The sequence below is a fragment of the Mobula hypostoma genome, chromosome 13 (assembly GCF_963921235.1).
Source record: "Mobula hypostoma chromosome 13, sMobHyp1.1, whole genome shotgun sequence".
NCBI lineage: Eukaryota > Metazoa > Chordata > Chondrichthyes > Myliobatiformes > Myliobatidae > Mobula > Mobula hypostoma.
Window position 1 is genome coordinate 86,442,530 of NC_086109.1, and position 19,144 is coordinate 86,461,673.

General features: G+C 45.0%; 1 protein-coding gene across 6 annotated transcripts in view; it reads right to left on the reverse strand.

The window, feature by feature from the left end:
• chd2 (chromodomain helicase DNA binding protein 2) overlaps window positions 1-19,144 on the reverse strand; it is a 132,250-nt gene that overhangs the window by 35,298 nt on the left and 77,808 nt on the right. For all 6 annotated transcript variants that reach the window (XM_063066115.1, XM_063066111.1, XM_063066114.1 and 3 more), the window contains 8 exons: window positions 16,820-16,982; window positions 13,994-14,146; window positions 12,898-12,969; window positions 8,527-8,676; window positions 7,134-7,282; window positions 5,770-5,866; window positions 3,930-4,022; window positions 1,093-1,266 (listed from right to left, as the gene is read on the reverse strand). In XM_063066115.1, coding sequence (XP_062922185.1) covers window positions 1,093-1,266; window positions 3,930-4,022; window positions 5,770-5,866; window positions 7,134-7,282; window positions 8,527-8,676; window positions 12,898-12,969; window positions 13,994-14,146; window positions 16,820-16,982 — 1,051 coding nt within the window. The remainder of the gene's footprint in view (window positions 1-1,092; window positions 1,267-3,929; window positions 4,023-5,769; window positions 5,867-7,133; window positions 7,283-8,526; window positions 8,677-12,897; window positions 12,970-13,993; window positions 14,147-16,819; window positions 16,983-19,144) is intronic.

Sequence of the window (19,144 nt, forward strand, 5' to 3'; positions counted from 1 at the left end):
TTACACTCTTGCTGAAGAATGACAATAAACAATCTTGAAGCCTCAACATTTCCAGTGCAAAGGAATTTCAGCCCGAAGTGGATAACCCCCATACGCCTGTGCACCTTGTTTCAGCCTTATTCACTGGTAGAAACAGGCAAAGCACATCCTCCTCAGCTACAGAGAACAGGCTCACCTTAAAGTATAACCCTTCACACTAGGAAACAGGTCAGTGAAGCTGTTTTGCATCTTCAAGTAAATCCTTTATCTCTTGAGCAACAGTAAGCCCCTTGACCCCAAGTAAACTGTAAGCGACAGCCACCCAATCATCAATCAACTATTTGATCTGACTGTAATCTCAACCCCACATTTCCAGCTGGTCTTGGTAACCTTACAGCTGGCTTGCTGACCAAGTATCTAGCTACTTCTGTCTTAGGAAGAGTCAGAGCCTGCTTCCACTAGCCACTGAGGGAGAGAGTCCAAACACTCTAGGTGTCAGCTGCAGTTAGAAGGGGACGTCCCTTTGAAGGATGAGGGAAGGAAAAGCTCCACTGAAAGGTCTGTTCCTCTCTCCCAGATGTCCCCATGTGCCACAACTTTCCAAACACAAGTGGCCCCTGCTACTAGAATCTGGAACTTGCCTGTCTTCAATCAATGCTGTTCTGAACTTTGAGGCGCTAAGAGAAAGAACACACTGCAGGTCAGGCAGCATCTGTGGAAGGAGAGGCACAACCAGCACTTCAGGCTGAGCAGAACAAATGGAAGATTATGACAAGAAATCCTTGTCTCAAAACATCAACTGTTTCTCTCTCCACAGGTACTGCCTGATTGAGAAATTTTTATTGGTCCAATATGATCTGCCTTGTCCCAAGACCAGCAAGCTCCAGATCTGAGAGCAAGAAGGGAAGGAAAAACATAGCATAAAACTTAGGATCAGAATTATGGCATTCGGGCCATCGAGTCGACTCCACTGTTCCATCATTGTATATTTACTATCCCTCTCAATCCCATTCTCCAGCCTTTGACGCCCATACACTGTGGAAACACTCTGGATTGTTTGAGAGGATAGGCGCAATGTCTGACAGTCTCACCCTGGGTGGACTTGCTCCATACCTTTTTAGTTGAACTCCTGCTCCTTGGAAGCATGTAGATTTCCTCCAGCTCCTTCTGCCGCGCCTCCTCTTCGATCTTTTTCCGCTGGTCCTCCGGGATGATGTCGTCCCATTCTTTGGTCTGCTTCTCGTCCACTTCTGGCTCGTTCTCCTCCATTGTGGTGAAGTTAGCCACCTGAGGGGGTGACACAAGCAACACAAGAGGGGATAAGGTCACATTACACATCAGTGCCGGTTGGAAGTCCTTCAGCACAACAGTGTGGGCCAATGTTCCTGTGCTGGACTGTTCTGTGTTGCAAAGACGTACAGGTCGGTGGGTTAACTGGTTACACGGGTGTAATTGGACAAGGTGGAAGAGCTTGCTTATGTTATTTTTAGTTTAGGGAGTAGGCTCTTCTAGCCCTTTGAGCTGCAGTGTCACAGCAACCCTCGACAACCTTGATTTAACCCTAATCGAATCACAGGACAATTTACATTGGCCAATTATCCTACCCGGTACGTCGTTGGACTGTAAGAGGAAACTGGAGCACCTGGGGAAAGCCCACACATCCCACAAGGAAGATGTAAAGAGACTCCTTACAGAAGACTCTGGGATTGAACTCTGACACTCTGAGCTGCACAGCGTCACACCAACCACTACACTATCGTAGCGCTCTGTTACCACGGTGTGTCTCTAAATAATTAAATAAACCCAATGCCTCCCCACCACACTTTGTGCTCCAAAACAGGTTTATTTATCTGTGAATTATATGACAAGAAATTTATTCTGTGGCAGCAGTACAGTAAATTTACTGCAGGTTACAAGAATAAATTATTAGAGCAACAATGAGGTAGTGTTCATGGGTTCTTGTGTTTCAGTGAGTGGTGAAGGAAATAATGTCACAGCATTCTGAATATTCCAAATTCATCAGAAGTCAACTGTTGGCTGATAGTGCCAACAGAGCTGAGGGCCACGAGACAGAAGAGACTACAGATCCTGGAATCTGGAGGAAATCAGCATGTCTTAAGACTAGGAGCATAATTGGGCCATTCAGACTATCAAGTCTACTCCGCCATTCCATCATGGCTGATTTATTATCCCTCTCAACCCCATTCTCCTATCTTTGATGCCCATACTAATCAAGAACCTTTCAACCTCTGCTTTAAATATACTAAATGACTTGGCCTCCACTGTGGCAATGAATTCCACAGATTCACCACCGTCTGGCTAAAGAAATTCTTCCTCATCTCTGTTCTAAAGAGATGTCCTTGTATTCTGAGGCTGCACCCTCTAGTCCTAGGCACCCCCAAGCCCCCCCCCCCAAACTGCAGGAAACATCCCCTCCACATTCAGTCTATCTAGGCTTTTCAATATTCGATAGCAGCATCTGTGGTGGGAAAGGCAACGTCAACGTTCTGGGTCAAGACTCTGCAGGGAATCAGAAATGCAGGGCAATTTACAACTTTTAATACAAATCAAATACATCCCCAATCACAATTTGCTGAAGAAACTTCAGAAAGTTAGCCAGCATCTGTGGGAGGAAAGGATATTTCAGGTCTAAACTCAGCTTCAGGACTGATGCAGGAAACGTTGACAATCCCTTTCGTCTCAGAGATAGTGCTCAACCTGCTGGGTTCCTCCAGCGGATTAGGTGTTGCTCTAGATTCTGCCATCTGAAGTCTCCTGCGTATCCCCAATTTACCTCAGCAGTCAAGTTTCTGAATGTTTGTCCAAAGATTTTTGCAGGTGATCCAGAATCTGAAATTTGAGGTTTGAAGCACCAAATTGGGAATTTAAATTCAGGTAATTAAACAAATTTGAAATAAAGAAACTGATTTCAGTAAAGGTGATCATAAACAACCAAATACCGGAGGGAAATCTGTCATCCTGAAATAGTCTGGGATTTGTGACTCCATAAACAAAATACTGTACTTCAGGTTCATTGGTGAGACCAATGGCAGAGGAGCTGTGTGACCTTGGGTTGTTATGCGGACCAGGCCCTTATGCCGTGATGTCGGCTGTCGCAGCCACCCAGGGGAACAGGTGCCCGAGGCGGTGTGGAAGAGAGCAGGTGTGCTGCAGTCTGTGCTGGGTTGGGAGCGGGCACCAGCAGGCCGGCTCGCCTGTCGGTGTGGCTCTCCAGTGTTCACTCCTCGCAAGACAAGCCAGATTGCCTTCAACTGTGAATGACCCAGCACCAGTTAAGGAACTGCTGCATGCTTGTTCTTGTAGAAACATGGCTTCAAGGACAACATCCCATGCACCATCAACCTTCAGGCCACGCCACTCGCAGACTTCTGTCAATATTATTTGTGACTGTAGGTGCTACTGTAACCATTATGTGCTTGTGCTGTGTTTCACGCTTTGGTCCCGGAGGAACGCTGTTTCATTCAGCTATAAACATGTAGGCTGAATTGACAATTAAACTTGAACTTGATATGCACCAATGACTCCTCAATGCGGGGGCGGGGTATGGTGACCAAGGAGGAAAAGGTAAGAAGGGAATAGAGTGTCACAAGAAAAGGGCGGGTAAAGGGAGGAAAGGGGAAGGTAAAGAAGGAAGGAGCATGTAGACTGTGTTAATTATTGACTCCTAAGTGCATGGGCAAGAGAGCAAGAAATTCCAGCCTTCTCAGCAAATGAATGAGAAGTGTGCATTTAGCACTTCCCTGCATCCAGGATTTGTCAATATTAGGGAAAAAATCAAAAGCAACCAACTATTGCTACAGATTTGGATTCTCCCATAGGAAGGGATATGAATATGAAGTTATCTTGCTTGTGAGGTAAACACCGCAATTACAAAGCAACCCCCTGTATGCCATCACAGCAGGAAGCCTACCAGCTGTACCCAGCCTCACCTTGAACTGGGAGAGCAGTTCGTCAGTGGGGCTCACAGACTGCTCATTCTCTCTCGTTTCTGCCAGTCTCAGGATCTCATCGATGTCCATTTCCTGGAAGAGGAGAAACACAGACTGAGAACTTTTGAGACATAAAAACAAGCTGCTGGAGGACCCCAGATGGCCAGGCCGTGTCCATGGAGGGAAATGAGCATTTAATATTAAGTGTGGAGACCTTTTATCAGTCCAGCTGAACAGCCTCAACCCAAAAAGTCAACTGCCCATTTCTCTCCACAGATGCTGACTCACTGAATTCTGTAAGACACAGGAGCAGAATTAGGCCACAAAGCCCATCAAATTTGCTCCACCTTAAGATTATGGCTGATTATTTTCACTCTCAACCCATTTTTCTGCCTTTAAGATGATAATTCCTCCAACAACTCATTGTTGTACTTGCAAGAATATTCCATTACAGGTACAGAATTACCTCACAACAGCAGTTCTGGCCGCTGTCCCTGGACCAACCATTGAAAGCAATCTCTGATATTCCCACTCTCCTCCCTTTTCCTTTCCTTTCATAGCATCTACCCAATCCCCTTCTGAAAGCCAAGATTATAAGATTAGGCAACACGCATAAAAATTGCTGGTGAACGCAGCAGGCCAGGCAGCATCTCTAGGAAGAGGTACAGTCACAGTTTAATTCCACGTCCCATTCCCATTCTGATATGTCTATCCACGGCCTCCTCTACTGTAAAGATGGAGCCACACTCGGATTGGAGGAACAACACCTTATATTCCGTCTGGGTAGCCTCCAACCTGATGGCATGAACATTGACTTCTCTAACTTCCGTTAATGCCCCACCTCCCCCTCGTACCCCATCCATTATTTATATACACACATTCTTTTTCTCTCTCTCCTTTTTCTCCCTCTGTCCCTCTCACTATACCCTTGCCCATCCTCTGGGATTTTCCCCCCAAACCCCCTTTTCTTTCTCCCTAGGCCTCCTGTCCCATGATCCTCTCATATCCCTTTCGCCAATCAACTGTCCAGCTCTTGGCTCCATCCCTCCTCCTCCTGCCTTCTCCTGTCATTTCCGATCTCCCTCTCCCCTTCCCACTTTCAAATCTCTTACTAGCTCTTCTTTCAGTTAGTCCTGACGAAGGGTCTCGGCCCGAAACGTCGACTGTACCTCTTCCTAGAGATGCTGCCTGGCCTGCTGCGTTCACCAGCAACTTTTATGTGTGTTGCTTGGAAGTCCAGCATCTGTAGATTTCCTCATGTTTGCGATTATAAGATTAACTTTGTTTGTCACCTGTGTATCGAAACGTACAGTGAAATGCGTCACTTGTGCCAACAACAAACACAGGCCGAGGATGTGCTGGGGGCAGCCTGCAAGTGTCACCACGCTTCCAGCACCAATGTAGCATGCCCACGGCTTACTAACCCTAACCTGAACGTGGCAGGAAACTGGAGCACCCAGAGGAAGCCCACACGGTCACAGAGAGAATGTACAATCTCCTGACAGACAATGACAGGAACTGAACCCCTACTGATGACTCTGTAAAGCTTTACACTAACAGCTCTACTGCTGCTCCCGAATCAGAATTCTCCATCACATTCTGACATAGATTTCCCAAAATGGCAACTTATTCCTGTCTGCCTCATAAACCTATTCCTGTTTTTTCCATTAGAGCTATTTCTCCCCATTTATTTATTTAGAACATTCACAGACATCACTAATTAATATTCCACATTTCACACCTCTTCACTTTGCTGTGCGAAACTTGACTGATGATTTTACTAAGGAAGGATTGATAAGTTCGATGGAACTAGGAGTCCCTTAACAAAGTCCAGTGATACCTGCGGCTCAGACTCCTCGCCTTCCGGCTCCTTGAACAACTCCTCTGCTCCGAACTTCAAAATCGCTGTCAGCTCCTCCTTGTTGAATGGTGTTGAGCTGGAAGCAAAAATTCACCATCAGAGAGGAACACAGTAGTCATTCTAGTTCACATTATGTCACTAAAGATTTCCACAGATGTACTGAGGAGAGCATTCTAATTGGTTGTATCACCATCTGGTATGGGGGGGGGGGGCCACTGCACAGTAAATAAAAAATGTTGCAGAGGGTTGTAAAACTCAACCAGCTCCATCATGGGCACTATCCTCCCCAGCATCGAGGACATCATCGAAAGGTACTGTCTCAAAAAGGCATCCATTATCAAGGGCCCCCATCACCCCCGACATGTCCTCTTCTTATTACCACCATCAGTCAGGAGGTACAGGGACCTGAAGACCCACACTCAATGTCTTAGGGACAGCTTCTTCCTCTCCACCATATTTATGAATGGTCCATTAACTCAGGAAAACTACCTCACTACTTTTGCTCTCTTTTCTCATTAATTTTATACATTGGGGACCCGAGTCACCCCAACCACAAACTGTTCCAGCTGCTACCATCCGGGAAACGGTAACACGGCATAAAGGTCAGGACCAACAGGCTCCGGGACAGCTTCTTCCACCAGGCCATCAGACTGCTTAATTCATGCTGACCCAACTGTATTTCTATGTTATACTGACTATGCTGTTGTACGTGCTATTTATTATAAATTACTAGAAATTGCACATTTAGACGGAGACATAACATAAAAGATTTTTACTCCTTATGTATATGAAGGATGTAAGTAATAAAGCCAATTCAATTCACATATATATACACACACACGCGTACATAAAAATAAATAAATAATACACACATTTTTTCTTATTGTACTTTATAGTTTTTTAAATGTATTGCACTGTATTGGTGACATAAAACAACAAATTTCATGATATACATCAGCAATAATTAACCTGATTCTGATGTGAGCATTTATCACTCTTCCCTGATTTCCCTGAGATAGTCCCCACCTGGGTGCTTTTAAAGGACAATTAGGAGCTACCCACATTGATTGCCCTGTAGCCACAGAAAGCCTTAACCAGACCAGTCACGGCTGGCAGGATAACTTCCTTGAATGTTTCTACAATTCAAGAGATATGTGGTTGTTATTAATGATGCCTTTTATTCTAATATTCTTGTAGTGTGCTTGGTGGGAGGATTAGGGGCAGTGTATAGTGAGATAGGAGAACATAAAGGTACGAAGGGAACATAGGGGCAAAGTGAAAAGTCAGAAAGGGAGGAAGGGGGAAGAGAAAATAGTGAGGAGCACTTTGATTGTACTACTTACTGTGAAGGACGGGCTGAGTTATCCAACACCGTCCGCCCTGTGGTATCCATCCTCTGGATGACAAGATGATCCAGGACCATCTTCTTCTTGGCACGCTCGATGATGTCCTCCTCCACTGTCCCTTTCGTAACCAGGCGGTAAATATTCACCTGCAATATTGGGACAGAACCTTACAGGCTACGGACGGTGATGGTCATGCAAGGATTAGCCTCTGTGATGAAGGGAGAGACCACGCAGTTGGAATTGCTGTTGGTGTTCACATGCCAGGGTCCGATGTATTGGGCATGTTTATGAAAAATGGCAGAAACAAAACACTGGCACCAGAGTAACACATACAAAAATGAGGGATGAACTCAGCAGGTCAGGCACAGCCTCTGGAGGGAAGTAAGCAGTTGACATTTCAGGCCGAGACTCTTCGTCAGGACTAGAAAGAGAGCAGATGCCAGAATTAAAGGTCGGCAGAAGGGGGAGGAACTCAAGCTGACAGGTGATAGGCGAATCTAGGTGAGTGGGAGGCAGGGGAGGTGGGAGAGATGGTGGAAGAAGTGGGAATGATCTGCGACACTGGGAGATGACTGGTAGAAGAGGCAGGAGGCTGAAAAAGGTAGAATTTGATTGGACAGGAGAGTGGACCATGCAGCGATTTCCCTTTCGATACTTCTTCCCTTGTAAGACCTTCCCCTTGCTTAAGGAAGCTTCGTGGACGCCACACACACAAAATGCTGGAGGAACTCAGCAGGCCAGGCAGCATCTATGGAAAAGAATAAACAGTCAACAGTTCAGGCCGAGACCCTTCCATCAATCCTCAGGTCTCAGCTCGAAACTACTGCTGTTTACTAATTTCCATAGATGCTGCCTGGCCTGCTAAGTTCCTCCAGCACATTGTGTGCATTGCTTTGATATCCAGCATCTGCAGATTTCTCGTTTGTGGATGCCACTTGGCTCACATTATGGCATGTCAAAATGCTGGGGTGAACAGTGGTTCTGATGAACTGTAGATCATGGTCTCTGTGATGGCTTGCATGGCGGGTAGTGGGTGGGAGGGAGGCTGATGCTTTTTGCTGAGACAGGTGGGGGCTGTTGTTTGTGCATGGGTGGGGGGGGGAGAGCTTGGAGTTCTAAGTCTTCCTATCATTTGTTCTTTGGTGATTTTCTTCTGTTTCGTGGATGTCTGCAGAGAGTAAGAATTTCAGGTCGTATATTGTATACATTCTCTGATATTAAATGGAACTACCGAATCACTGAACCAAGGTGGTTGGTTTTATTAAATCCTGAATATCACAGTGAGGACCCGGCATGTTTACCACATAGTGCTTTAGAAGCTTTTAAGCAGAGAAGTTCAAGGTGGTGGTGGCGCTGATAGGATCCACGCACTCCCTGCAAGCACACTGACCTGTTTCTTCTGGCCTATCCTGTGGGCGCGGGCCTGAGCTTGCAAGTCATTCTGAGGATTCCAGTCAGAGTCGAAGATGATCACAGTGTCAGCAGAGGCCAGGTTAATCCCGAGTCCTCCCGCTCTTGTGGACAGGAGGAAGCAGAAATCCTGAAACGGGAAAACAATCCAGAACATGTACAGAAAGGACTCACAGAGCTGTGAACACAGTGAGATCCTGAATACCTGTATAACGGCTTGGTATGGCAACGACTCTGCACACGATCGCAAGAAACTGTAGAGAGTTGTGGACACAGCTCTGCACCTCACAGGAATCAGCCTCTCCTCTATGGATACTCTGTAAAGCAGCCGGCATAATCAAAGACCCCACCCACCCCAGGCATTCTTTCTTCTCCCATCGGGCAGAAGATACAAAAGCCTGAAAGCACGTACCACCAAGCTCAAGGACAGCTTCTATCCCACTGTTATCAAACTCCTGAATGGAACTTTTGTACAGTAAGATGGACACTTGGCCTCACAATCTACCTCATTATGATTTTGCACATAATCACTTACCAGTAGCTTTTACACTTTATTCTGCATTATTATTATTGTTTTACCTTGTTCCAGCTCAACGCACCATATAATGATTTGATCTGAATGAAGTGTCTAAGCCAAGCTTTTCACTGCATCCTGGTACAAGTGACAAAGTCAATGATAAAGTCAATTTATTATCGAAGTATATATATGTCACCATATACCTTGATATCCATTTTCTTGCAGGCATTTACAGGAAAAAAAATAGAATTTTATGAAAAAAAACTATAAACAAGTACTTACAAACAACCAATGTGCAAACAAAACAAAATAATAAATAATACTGAGAACATGAGCTGTAGAGTCCTTTAAAGTGAGTCCATAGGTTGTGGAATCAGTTTAACATTGAAGTGAGTAAAGCTATCCCACACCAGTTCTGAAGCCTGATGGTTGTTAGGTAATAACTGTTCCCTTTGCTTAGTTGTGAGGGACCTGAGACTCCTGTACCTCCTACCCGATGGTAGCAGTGAGAAGAGAGCATGGTCCTTGATGATGTATGCTGCTTTCCTGTGGCAATAAGGCAGCAATTGTGCCCTCTGGACAATAATAAACCAATGCCAATGCGTTGTGCGGCAGAAGCAGATTTTTACAGAAACTTTCAAAAAGGAAATAATAAATTCTTCAGAGCAAAGATTTCATGAAGTGACAGGAAAATAGCAAGCGAATGGAGCTAAGTGAACACCGCCTTGCAGCAGCATTCTCTGTTTGGAGATCAGGCCTGTTGGCTGAGGAGCAGGAATGGGGAGAATGAGCCAGGTGTTCCCAAGGAAGAAAAGCAAGAACGTACAAAATGCTGGAGGAATTGAGTGGGTCAGGCAACATCTGTGGAAATTGGAGTCCAGATGAGGGGTCTCAGCCTGAAATGATAACTGTCCATTTTTCGCAAATTTCTACAGATGTACCGTGGAGAGTATTCTAACTGGCTGCATCACTGTCTGGTATTGTCGGGGGGGAGAAAGACCACTACACAGGATCAAAATAAGCTGCAGAGAGGTGTGAACTCAGTCAGCTCCATAGTGGGCATTAGCCTCCCAGCATCCATGCCATCTTTAAGGCGCGATGCCTCAGGAAAGTGCCATCCGTCATTAAGTACTCCCCATTACCAAGACATGCTGTCTTCTCACTGCTACCATCGAGAAGGAGGTACAGGAGCCTCAGGTCCCTCACAACCAAGCACGGGAACAGTTATTACCTAGCAACCATCAGGCTTCAGAACTGGTGCGGATAACTTCACTCAACTCAACACTGAACTGATTCCACAGCTTATGGGGACTCACCTTAAAGAACAACTCATGTTCTCAGTATTATTTATTTACTTATTTTGTTTTATTTGCACAGTTTCTCTTTTGCACATTGGTTGTCTGTAAGTCTTTGTGTATGTATAGATTTTTTTCATAAAATTCTATTCCATTCTTTAAAATTTCCTGTAAATGCCTGCAAGAAAATAGATCTCAAGGTAGAATATAGTGACATATATATACTTTGATAATAAATTTATTTTATCTTTGACTTTGTCACTTGTACCAAGATGCAGTGAAAAGCTTGGCTTAGACACTGTTCATTCAGGTCAAATCATATACACCTTCACTAATCCAGCACCACTGGGACCTGAGAAGTGCCAGATTAGTGAAAATGCCGAATTACAGAAGGATCACATTAAGCATAATCAGTGCCGGATTATTGAAGGAACCGGATTACAGGTAGTTGGATTAGTGAAGGTTGACTTGTACATATATGTAGTCTTCAATACATACTGCCTAGCCTGCTGAGTCACTCGAGATTCCAACAGTCTCTTGTGTATCCATGAAATGAAGAGTATAAATGTGGTGCATCAATGGCAAGAAGGGTCAATTTACAGAACCCTACAATTTATACAAAGCAACAAGGTTCTGGGTCGGAATTCTTCAGTTGAGGGGCCAAAACAAGCCTCTGGCTTCAGGGACACACAGAGGTGCTTTATTTATAACACAAAGGAGGAGCAAAGCATGGCCAGCACGCGGTTTCTAGAATTCCGATGGAACGAGGGAGGAAACGTGAGAAGAACCATGGTGACGGCAGCATTACAGGACAGCCAGGTTTAGAATTCTCCCTAGATGGATTTCGGAAAGATAGCTGTCATGAGGTGGATGAACTGGGTAGTGCAAGTTTTCAAGAACTGGAACATAAGGCTGTGCCAGGCTGGGCAGTGAAGAATCAATCCTCGTATTTCCTTCCTTTGAATTTTTGGCATAAAGCAAGCCGTGCATGCTCACAACCCGTCCCCAACTCATACTGCACAAATACACACTGAAGTGTGCACCAAACACAAACAAAGATTGAGAAGAAGCGTGTGGTGTGTTGGTCTTCATTAGTTGGGGACCGAGTTCAAGAGCCACAAGGTAAAAGAAGTAATGGAGGCTGATAGAGGTAATATTGCAGATCAATAAAATTCTGGTTAGACCACACTTGGAATATTGTCTTCAATTCTGGTCACTTCATTATAGGAAGGCTGTGGAAGCTTTATAGAGGGTGCAGAGATTTACCAGGACACTATCTGGATTGGAGAGCATGCCTCTTTGGAGTGAAGGAGGATTAGAGGTGATGACTGAGGTGTACAAGATGGAAGAGGAATATATAGAGTGGACAACCGGAGACGGTTTTCGAGGGTGGAAATGTCTGATATGAGGGGGGAGTATTTCAAGATGAATGGTGGAAAGTATAGGGGAGGATGTCAGAGGGAAGTTGTTATTTTTTTTTACAGAGTGGTGAGTGCCTGGTAGAGGCAAACACATTCATCATCATTATGTGCCGTGTTGAACGACGTGGGCGAACACGGTCTTTCCATGACCAAATATTTCCGCAGAAGCGGTTTGCCATTGCCTTCTTTGGGGCAGCGTCTTTACAAGCTGAGTAATTCCAGCCAATATCAATACCCTTCAGAGACTGTCTGCCTGGCATCAGTGGTCGCATAACCAGGACTTGTGATACGAACCAGCTGTTCATACGACCATCCACCACCTGCTCCTGTGGCTTCAAGTGACCCTGATCCAGGGTGGGGGGGGGGGGTGCTAAACAGGTGCTACATCTTGCCCAAGTATGACCTGCAGGCTAGCGGAGGGAAGAAAGATCTTACACCTCCATTGGTAAAGACATATCTCCACCCCACCACCCAGCAGATACATTAGGGACATTTAAGATGGGCACATGAATGAAAGAAAAATGGAGCACCGTGTGGGAGGAAAGCGTTAAGATTGATCTTAGAGTAGGTTAAAAGGTTGGCATAACATCATGGGCCGAAGGGTCTGTCCTGTTCGGATCTAAAAATAGAGCTGCTGATGTGTGTTACAACTATAGCCCTTGCAGTGTAGCCCCCGTTCCATAACATTTACTGACCAAACTATTTACACGGAAAGTCTCCTCAATAAATCATGCACGGGCAAATGACAGCTTGTATTTAAATGATAAAGATCCTTTTGTGAGTACTTTGAGCTACATGTGTATGTGTGATTCATATATCATTTATGAAGCATCTTCCCAAAACTAAGTTATACACGGTAAGGGAGATGGAATAGCCCAAAATGAAAGATTCTGGGCAAGGATTCACCGTAAAGTTTGCTCGCTTCAGTGATGATTAAGTAAACAACAGCAGAATGAGCAAGGATTATTAAATAATATCTGGATAACACAGGAGTTGCTCAACAATTCCAAGAATTTAAAGTCTGATAAATGATCTCAGAGCCAGTAACAGATTACGAAGTCTGTTTGAAGTGGTGTGGCTCAGTTCACTACCAAGGTTGTAAATTATTGCGTCCTTACCTCAGATGCTTCTGCGTTGAAGTGATCCAAGGCTTGTTTTCTTAATTCCCCTTTTATAGACCCATCTAAACGCTGCAAAATGATGGAACAGAAACAGCTTCAATGCCTGCTCAGAGCCCAGATAGAAACTCTGAAAAGTTCAGATTTCACTTCTATTTTTACTCGGATGCTGGGTCCAAAATAACCCTGGCTCTTGCTTGGTCAACAGGTCTGAAGGTTCCTCTCCCTCACTGGGTAGCTGTAGCAAGGGAGTTTGGCTGTCGGTGCAGCACCGCTGCGCTCTGGCACTGGTCTGCTGAATTGCTGAGCTTCAAAGAATAAGGGCCACTTCAGCAAAAAACAGAAAATGCACAGGGTGGATGTGAAATTGACATTTCTGTCTGGGGGGAGCCCACCCTCCCACCCACACACATACAAGGTCCTCTCACCCGAAGACAGTCGTATTCTTCAGCTTCCAGTGGACTCGGATTCAGGCACGGGCATGCTGACCTTGGATCTTAACCCACCCCTGTGGACTTGCAGAGATTTGCCAACCCGTGACTCCAGTCAACGCACCGTGACTTTTACACTTCTGATTTGACCCCCCGTTCCTCAATTCTCGGCGTCAACCACATGACCCACCACTTGCCAGGACTTGAAATCCGGCCTTGTCAATGCCGGAATCCTAAACACTAGGTCTCGAACTCCAGGGAGTCATCGGACCTCGTTCCTCCTGCATACATGGAACTCCAACTCTGGAACCCGCCAACAACTCACTGAGCCCCGAGGGAGCCACCAGTTTCGTTCACGCTGATCTGTCAGCCTGACATCCCAGCCTCGTCTGTGGAGGTTCCACTTCCGAGTTGCAGACACTTAACAGTCTATCCTGTGCTCTAATTCCCCACATTTTTTGTCCCTAAAAACCCTAACCTGACCCTAACTTCCTTCTCTGTCCCCAAAATCACCCCCACGATCCTCAAAAATATCACCACAATAAAACAACTAAAACTGAGCCGCGACGTCAATGGAGCCATCTTGACTGGAGACGTACCGACCAAAGCCGACAAAATGCTTTGTAAAACAGGTTTACGAGCTCGATTTCTCCGTTAAACTTTACCTGGAAGGGATAGTGTTTAATGGTCAGGTATTCGGCCAGAATATCCAACATCCGCACCATCTGGGAAAAAATGAGCACCCGATTCCCTCGCTCGCGAAGCCTGGTCATCAGCTTATCCAGAAGGATCAGCTTGCCGCTACTCTTGATCAGATTCTGCAGAGAATCAAAGTAGGACAAAAGAATTGATGTCACCGAAAATAAGCAACAGCCACACTTCAAGTCTACGTTCCACAGGACTGTGCAAAAGGCTTTGGCACATATATGTAGCTAGGGTGCCTAAGACTTCTGCACAGTAGCGTAGTAATTTTATGTATTGCACTGTACTGCTGACGCAAAAAAAAAAACAAATTTCATGACATGTATTTGAGTGACGATAAACCTGAGTAACACACACAAAATGCTGGAGGAACTCAGCAGGTCAGGCAGCATCCACAGAGATGAATAAACAGTCGACGTTTCAGGCCTCGTCAGGACTGAAAAGGAAGGGAGAAGACGCCAGAATAAAACAGTAGGGGGAGGGGAAGGAGGCTGGCTGGAAGGCGATAGGTGCAGCCAGATGGGTGGGAAAGGCCCAGGGCTGGAGAAACAGGAATCTGATACGAGAAGAGAATGGACCATATGAGAAACAGAAGGAGGACCCATGGGGATTGATAGGCAGGTGAGAAGAGGTGGGAAACAGAGAAAGGGGGGGGGGGTAAGGAGAAATCAACATTCACGCCATCAGGCTGGAGGCTACCTAAATGGAATATGTGTTGCTCCTCCACCCTGAGGGTGGCCTCATCCTGGCACAGACTAAACCTGATTCTAGTATGGGTCTCTATTGTGGACTAAGAGTGGGAAGGAGGCAAGGAGAGGGGATTCATGGTTGGAAAAAGGGGAGGGAGCAGGAAGCATCAGAGAGATGTTCTGTAATAATCAATAAACCAATCGTTTGGAATCAAATCTCAGGACAGGGTGTGTCTACACCCACGCCTCCCCCTTGCCCCTGGCACGCCTTCTCCGACATCTGTCCCACCACCCTCTGGCGGTGCTCCACCCTAACCATTCCCAACATCCTTTGCTTCTGCTATAGTTACAAACTTGATCTTCACTCCATGTTGACAAATACAATATCGTACAAAAGTCTAAGGCACTCTAGCTATAAAATTGTGCCTAAGACTCTTGCACATCACTATATTTAATTGACAAGGAGTGTGCATTTATTGAACTGAAACTGCTGCAGAAGTTTATTAATAAGTTTACCAATTTAAAGCAACCAAATGGTGGAAATACTCAACAGCGCACCTATGGAGAGAGGAATGGAATAAACTTTTTTAGGGGATGACCTTCCATCAGAACCTTTCACTGGCTTCAGAGAAAGGAGGCAGTGATAGTTCAAACTAAGGGGAGGTTTCTCCTAGGATGAAGGACAAAACAGATAAAAAAGGGTGGTAGGAGCTGGCTCTTTCGCTTGCTATCGGAACATAGATTGATTTGCTCTCTTCGCTAAATAACAATGACAAAGAATTCCAGCTAAACCTATTCAGATGTGTTGAGAGCTTCAGGTCAAAGCCCTGCACCAGAACTGCTCTATCTGCCGGGTTCCTCCAGCAGACTGTTTGTAGCTCTAGATTCCAGCAACTGCACTCTCTTGTGCCAGCACATATTCAGTGTGTCAGTGCAAACAGAGGTCAATACACAGGCCCCTTGCCAAACAGGCACTTACAAATATGACTGTGTTTGAAATTGGAGAAACTTGAGTAAGGACGCACTTTCTGGATTAACTGCACATGCTGTTAACGTTACGGCCAGACGGAGTAGCAATAATAGAATTGTTTCCATGTCAATCAAGTCTGTGACTGCACTGTTCTGTGAGTGATACCAAACGAATAGCTTGTGCGATCACCCTCATTCCATTTTTCTGAAACTAAATGAGGCATTTATTGGGAAAACCTGCTTTAGACCCAGTTCCTTTCATTATTTCCTATTACAGTGATCTAACAATTGGGACCTGCCATGAGTCCTGTAACGTGCCACTATCCGGTCGGAGCAGAAAATTAATATCTGGGTGATAGTGCAAGTCTGTGGGATTCAGGAGGGATCTGGGGCAAAGGAGCCAAAACATCTTAGTGCGACCCTATTGCAGCTCGGGATGTCGGAGTTCAGAGTCCGGTCTCTACGTCCTCTGTATCTCCTCCCCATGGAACACGGATTTCCTACAGCTGCTTCGGTCTCTCCCACAGTCCAAAGATGTATCCGGTAGGTTATCTGATCCGATGGTTTGGTTAGTTAGGTTAGGGTTGAATCGGAGCTGTAGTGGGATGTTGGGCAGCACGGCTTGAAGGGCCTATTCAGCTTTGTATCTCTATATAATAAAATGAAAAGTGACTTCCCAGTATTGCAATCCAGAAGATTGCGGTAGGGGGCGGCATGGTAACACAGCAGTTACTGCAACACATTACAGCTGTAAGATCAGAGTTCAATTCCCTCTGCCATCTGTAAGCAATTTGCACATTCAACACCACCCCTCCATCCCCACCCCGTGAACATGTGGGTTTCTTCCAGAAAAAAAATGCGATTTCTGTAGCGTGAGCGATTAAATTGGGATGGAGGGGTCTCCCATGAAAAGGCTTATAATGTCATTAAGTGGAATGGGAAAAGTACCGTATCTCTGGTAGATATGAAACACTGAGTGATTACTGACAGCATCTCCGATTCAGGCATCAGCAACAGGGATGAACGTTAAGTGCAGAAAACAATGTATACAGTGTCTGTGATGATTCTGACTCGGGGACAGAGTAAATATTGAAAGTCTCTCTGCGATGGTGGTGTGTCGGTGAAACCTACATGCAACACTTCCTGACTGGTTAGTGTCTCGTCCTCCTCACAGGGTTTGACCAAGTAGCAGTGGTTGCAGCATTTCTTCAGCTCCATCATGATGTTCAGGAAGCTCGAGGACGACCCCCTGCTCCCTTTGGTGAGAGCCTTGTAATTTCTCGTCAATATCCACCTGCATCAAGAGCAAAGAAACCTCAGCAGAAAGTCGCAAGCTGTATTATAGCATTACAAAGGGCCAAGACAGAACCTATTGCTTTGTCAAACAGGTCAAAAACAGGGAGCATAAGTGAGTAAAGGAGTTGCGATGTTACATTGACCTTGCATAAAATGCTGGTGAGGCATATTTCTATTATTGTGTGCAGTTCTTGTCACCTACTTATCAAGAAAGATGTCAATAAGTTTGAAAGAGCACTGTGAAAACTCACAAGGATGTTGCCAAGAATTGAGGGTCTGAGTTACAGGGAAGGTGGAATAAGTCAGGACTTTATTCTCTAGATCAGGAGCTCCCAACAATTTTTTACGTCCTGAGTCAATAGCATTAAGCAAGGGGTCCAAGGATTGCAGGTTGGGAACCCCCACCCTGGAGCATAGGAGAATGAGGTGTAATATGATCAAGGTATACAAAATTATGAGGGGTATAGATAGGGGAAACGCAAGTAGACTTTTTCCACTGAGGTTGGGTGAGACTACAACTAGAAGTCATAGGTTAAGGTTGAAATATGAAACTTTTGAGGAGAACCTGAGGGGGTAACTTCTTCACTCAAAGGGTGGTGAAAGGAACAAGCTGCCAGAAGACGAGTTGGATGTGGGCTCGACTTCCACACTTAAGAGAAATTTGGATAATTATATGGAAGGGAGGGGTATGAAGGACTGTGATCTGGGTGGGGGTCGAGGGGACTAGGCAGTATATTAGCTAGGAACAGACTAGATGGACTAAAGGACCTGTTGCTGTACAGGAGTGCTCAATAACAGTGATTTAAAAATTCCATGTAATTGGTACAAGGATTAAATGCATCTGAGTTTAAGATTTTCCATTTGGAAGGGCAAAAAGGGTTTGGTACTCACCACCTGTGAACTGTGGTAGAGTGGAAACCCTCACCCCACTTAAAAATAACTTGGACGTGTATTTCTAAAGCTGTGGTTATCGCCTTGCACTGGAAGGTGAGATCAGTTTTTTTCCTACTGACATGAAAATGACTGGCTGAACCTGTCACAATTTTTTTCTTAATTCTACAAAACCATTACAGAAAGGTTATTTGATGCTCCACATGCACACATGATTGAGTTTGCAACCAATCATTAACTCGTCCTTGTTCTTCCATGCTTAAAGACCAGCTTCTACTCCAGAGAAAAACTATTAAAATAGTTCCCTTGTATGCTAAAATGAACTCTTAACCTCACAATCTACTTCGTTATGATCTTGCACCTTACTATTTACCTACACTGTACATTCTGTTACACTTTTTTCATGCATTATTTACCCCAACGTACTGTGTAATGATTTGATCCATACGAACAGTATGAACAGACAAGCTCTCGCTGTATCTGACTGCATGTATAAATTATATAAACCAATACTGATACCCGCGCAGAAAAAACAACCACCACTTCTCCCAGCCTAACCCTACTTCAGAAAAGAAACACCTCCATTAACTCCTCTGCAAGACACTCCACCTATTTACCACACTGCAACGCCATGCATCATGTGTAATCACTGCAGTCAGATGTTGGGTGACCTTTGTCAGCCTCCCTTAAGTTGCTTGTTCCCTTGAATCCAGTCTGTACCTCATCCCAATTCAAGACACAGCTCAAAGACAAAGTCTATTGTAAGTTCTCAAATTAACAAACCGAGTCTATAATCTACCTTCTCTGAAGTCTAATACGTCGATTCTTTGCTAAAGGGACAGGGGCTGGCTACAATGCAGGTTACACTGAATATACAATGATGTGCCGTGAGTGAAAAATAATCGGGAAAAGCTGCCGAAAGCTGTAAGCTCTAAGCTCAGCTAGCTCAATCACGGGCATTAGCCTCCCCAGCATCTAGACACCTGCACAAGGAGATGCCTCAGAAAGGTGGCATTCATCATTAAGGGTCCCCATCAACCAGACATGTCTTCTTCTCATTGCTGCAATCAAGGAAGAGGTACAGGAGCCTGAAGGCTCACACTCAACGATTCAGGAATAGCTTCTTCCCCTCGGCCATCAGATTTCCGAATGAATAATGAACCCATAAACCCTTCCTATTTTTTTCTCTTTCTTTTTGCATTACTTATTTAATTCATTTATAAATACATCTTATTGTCATTTATAGTTTTTATGACTGTGTATTTCAAA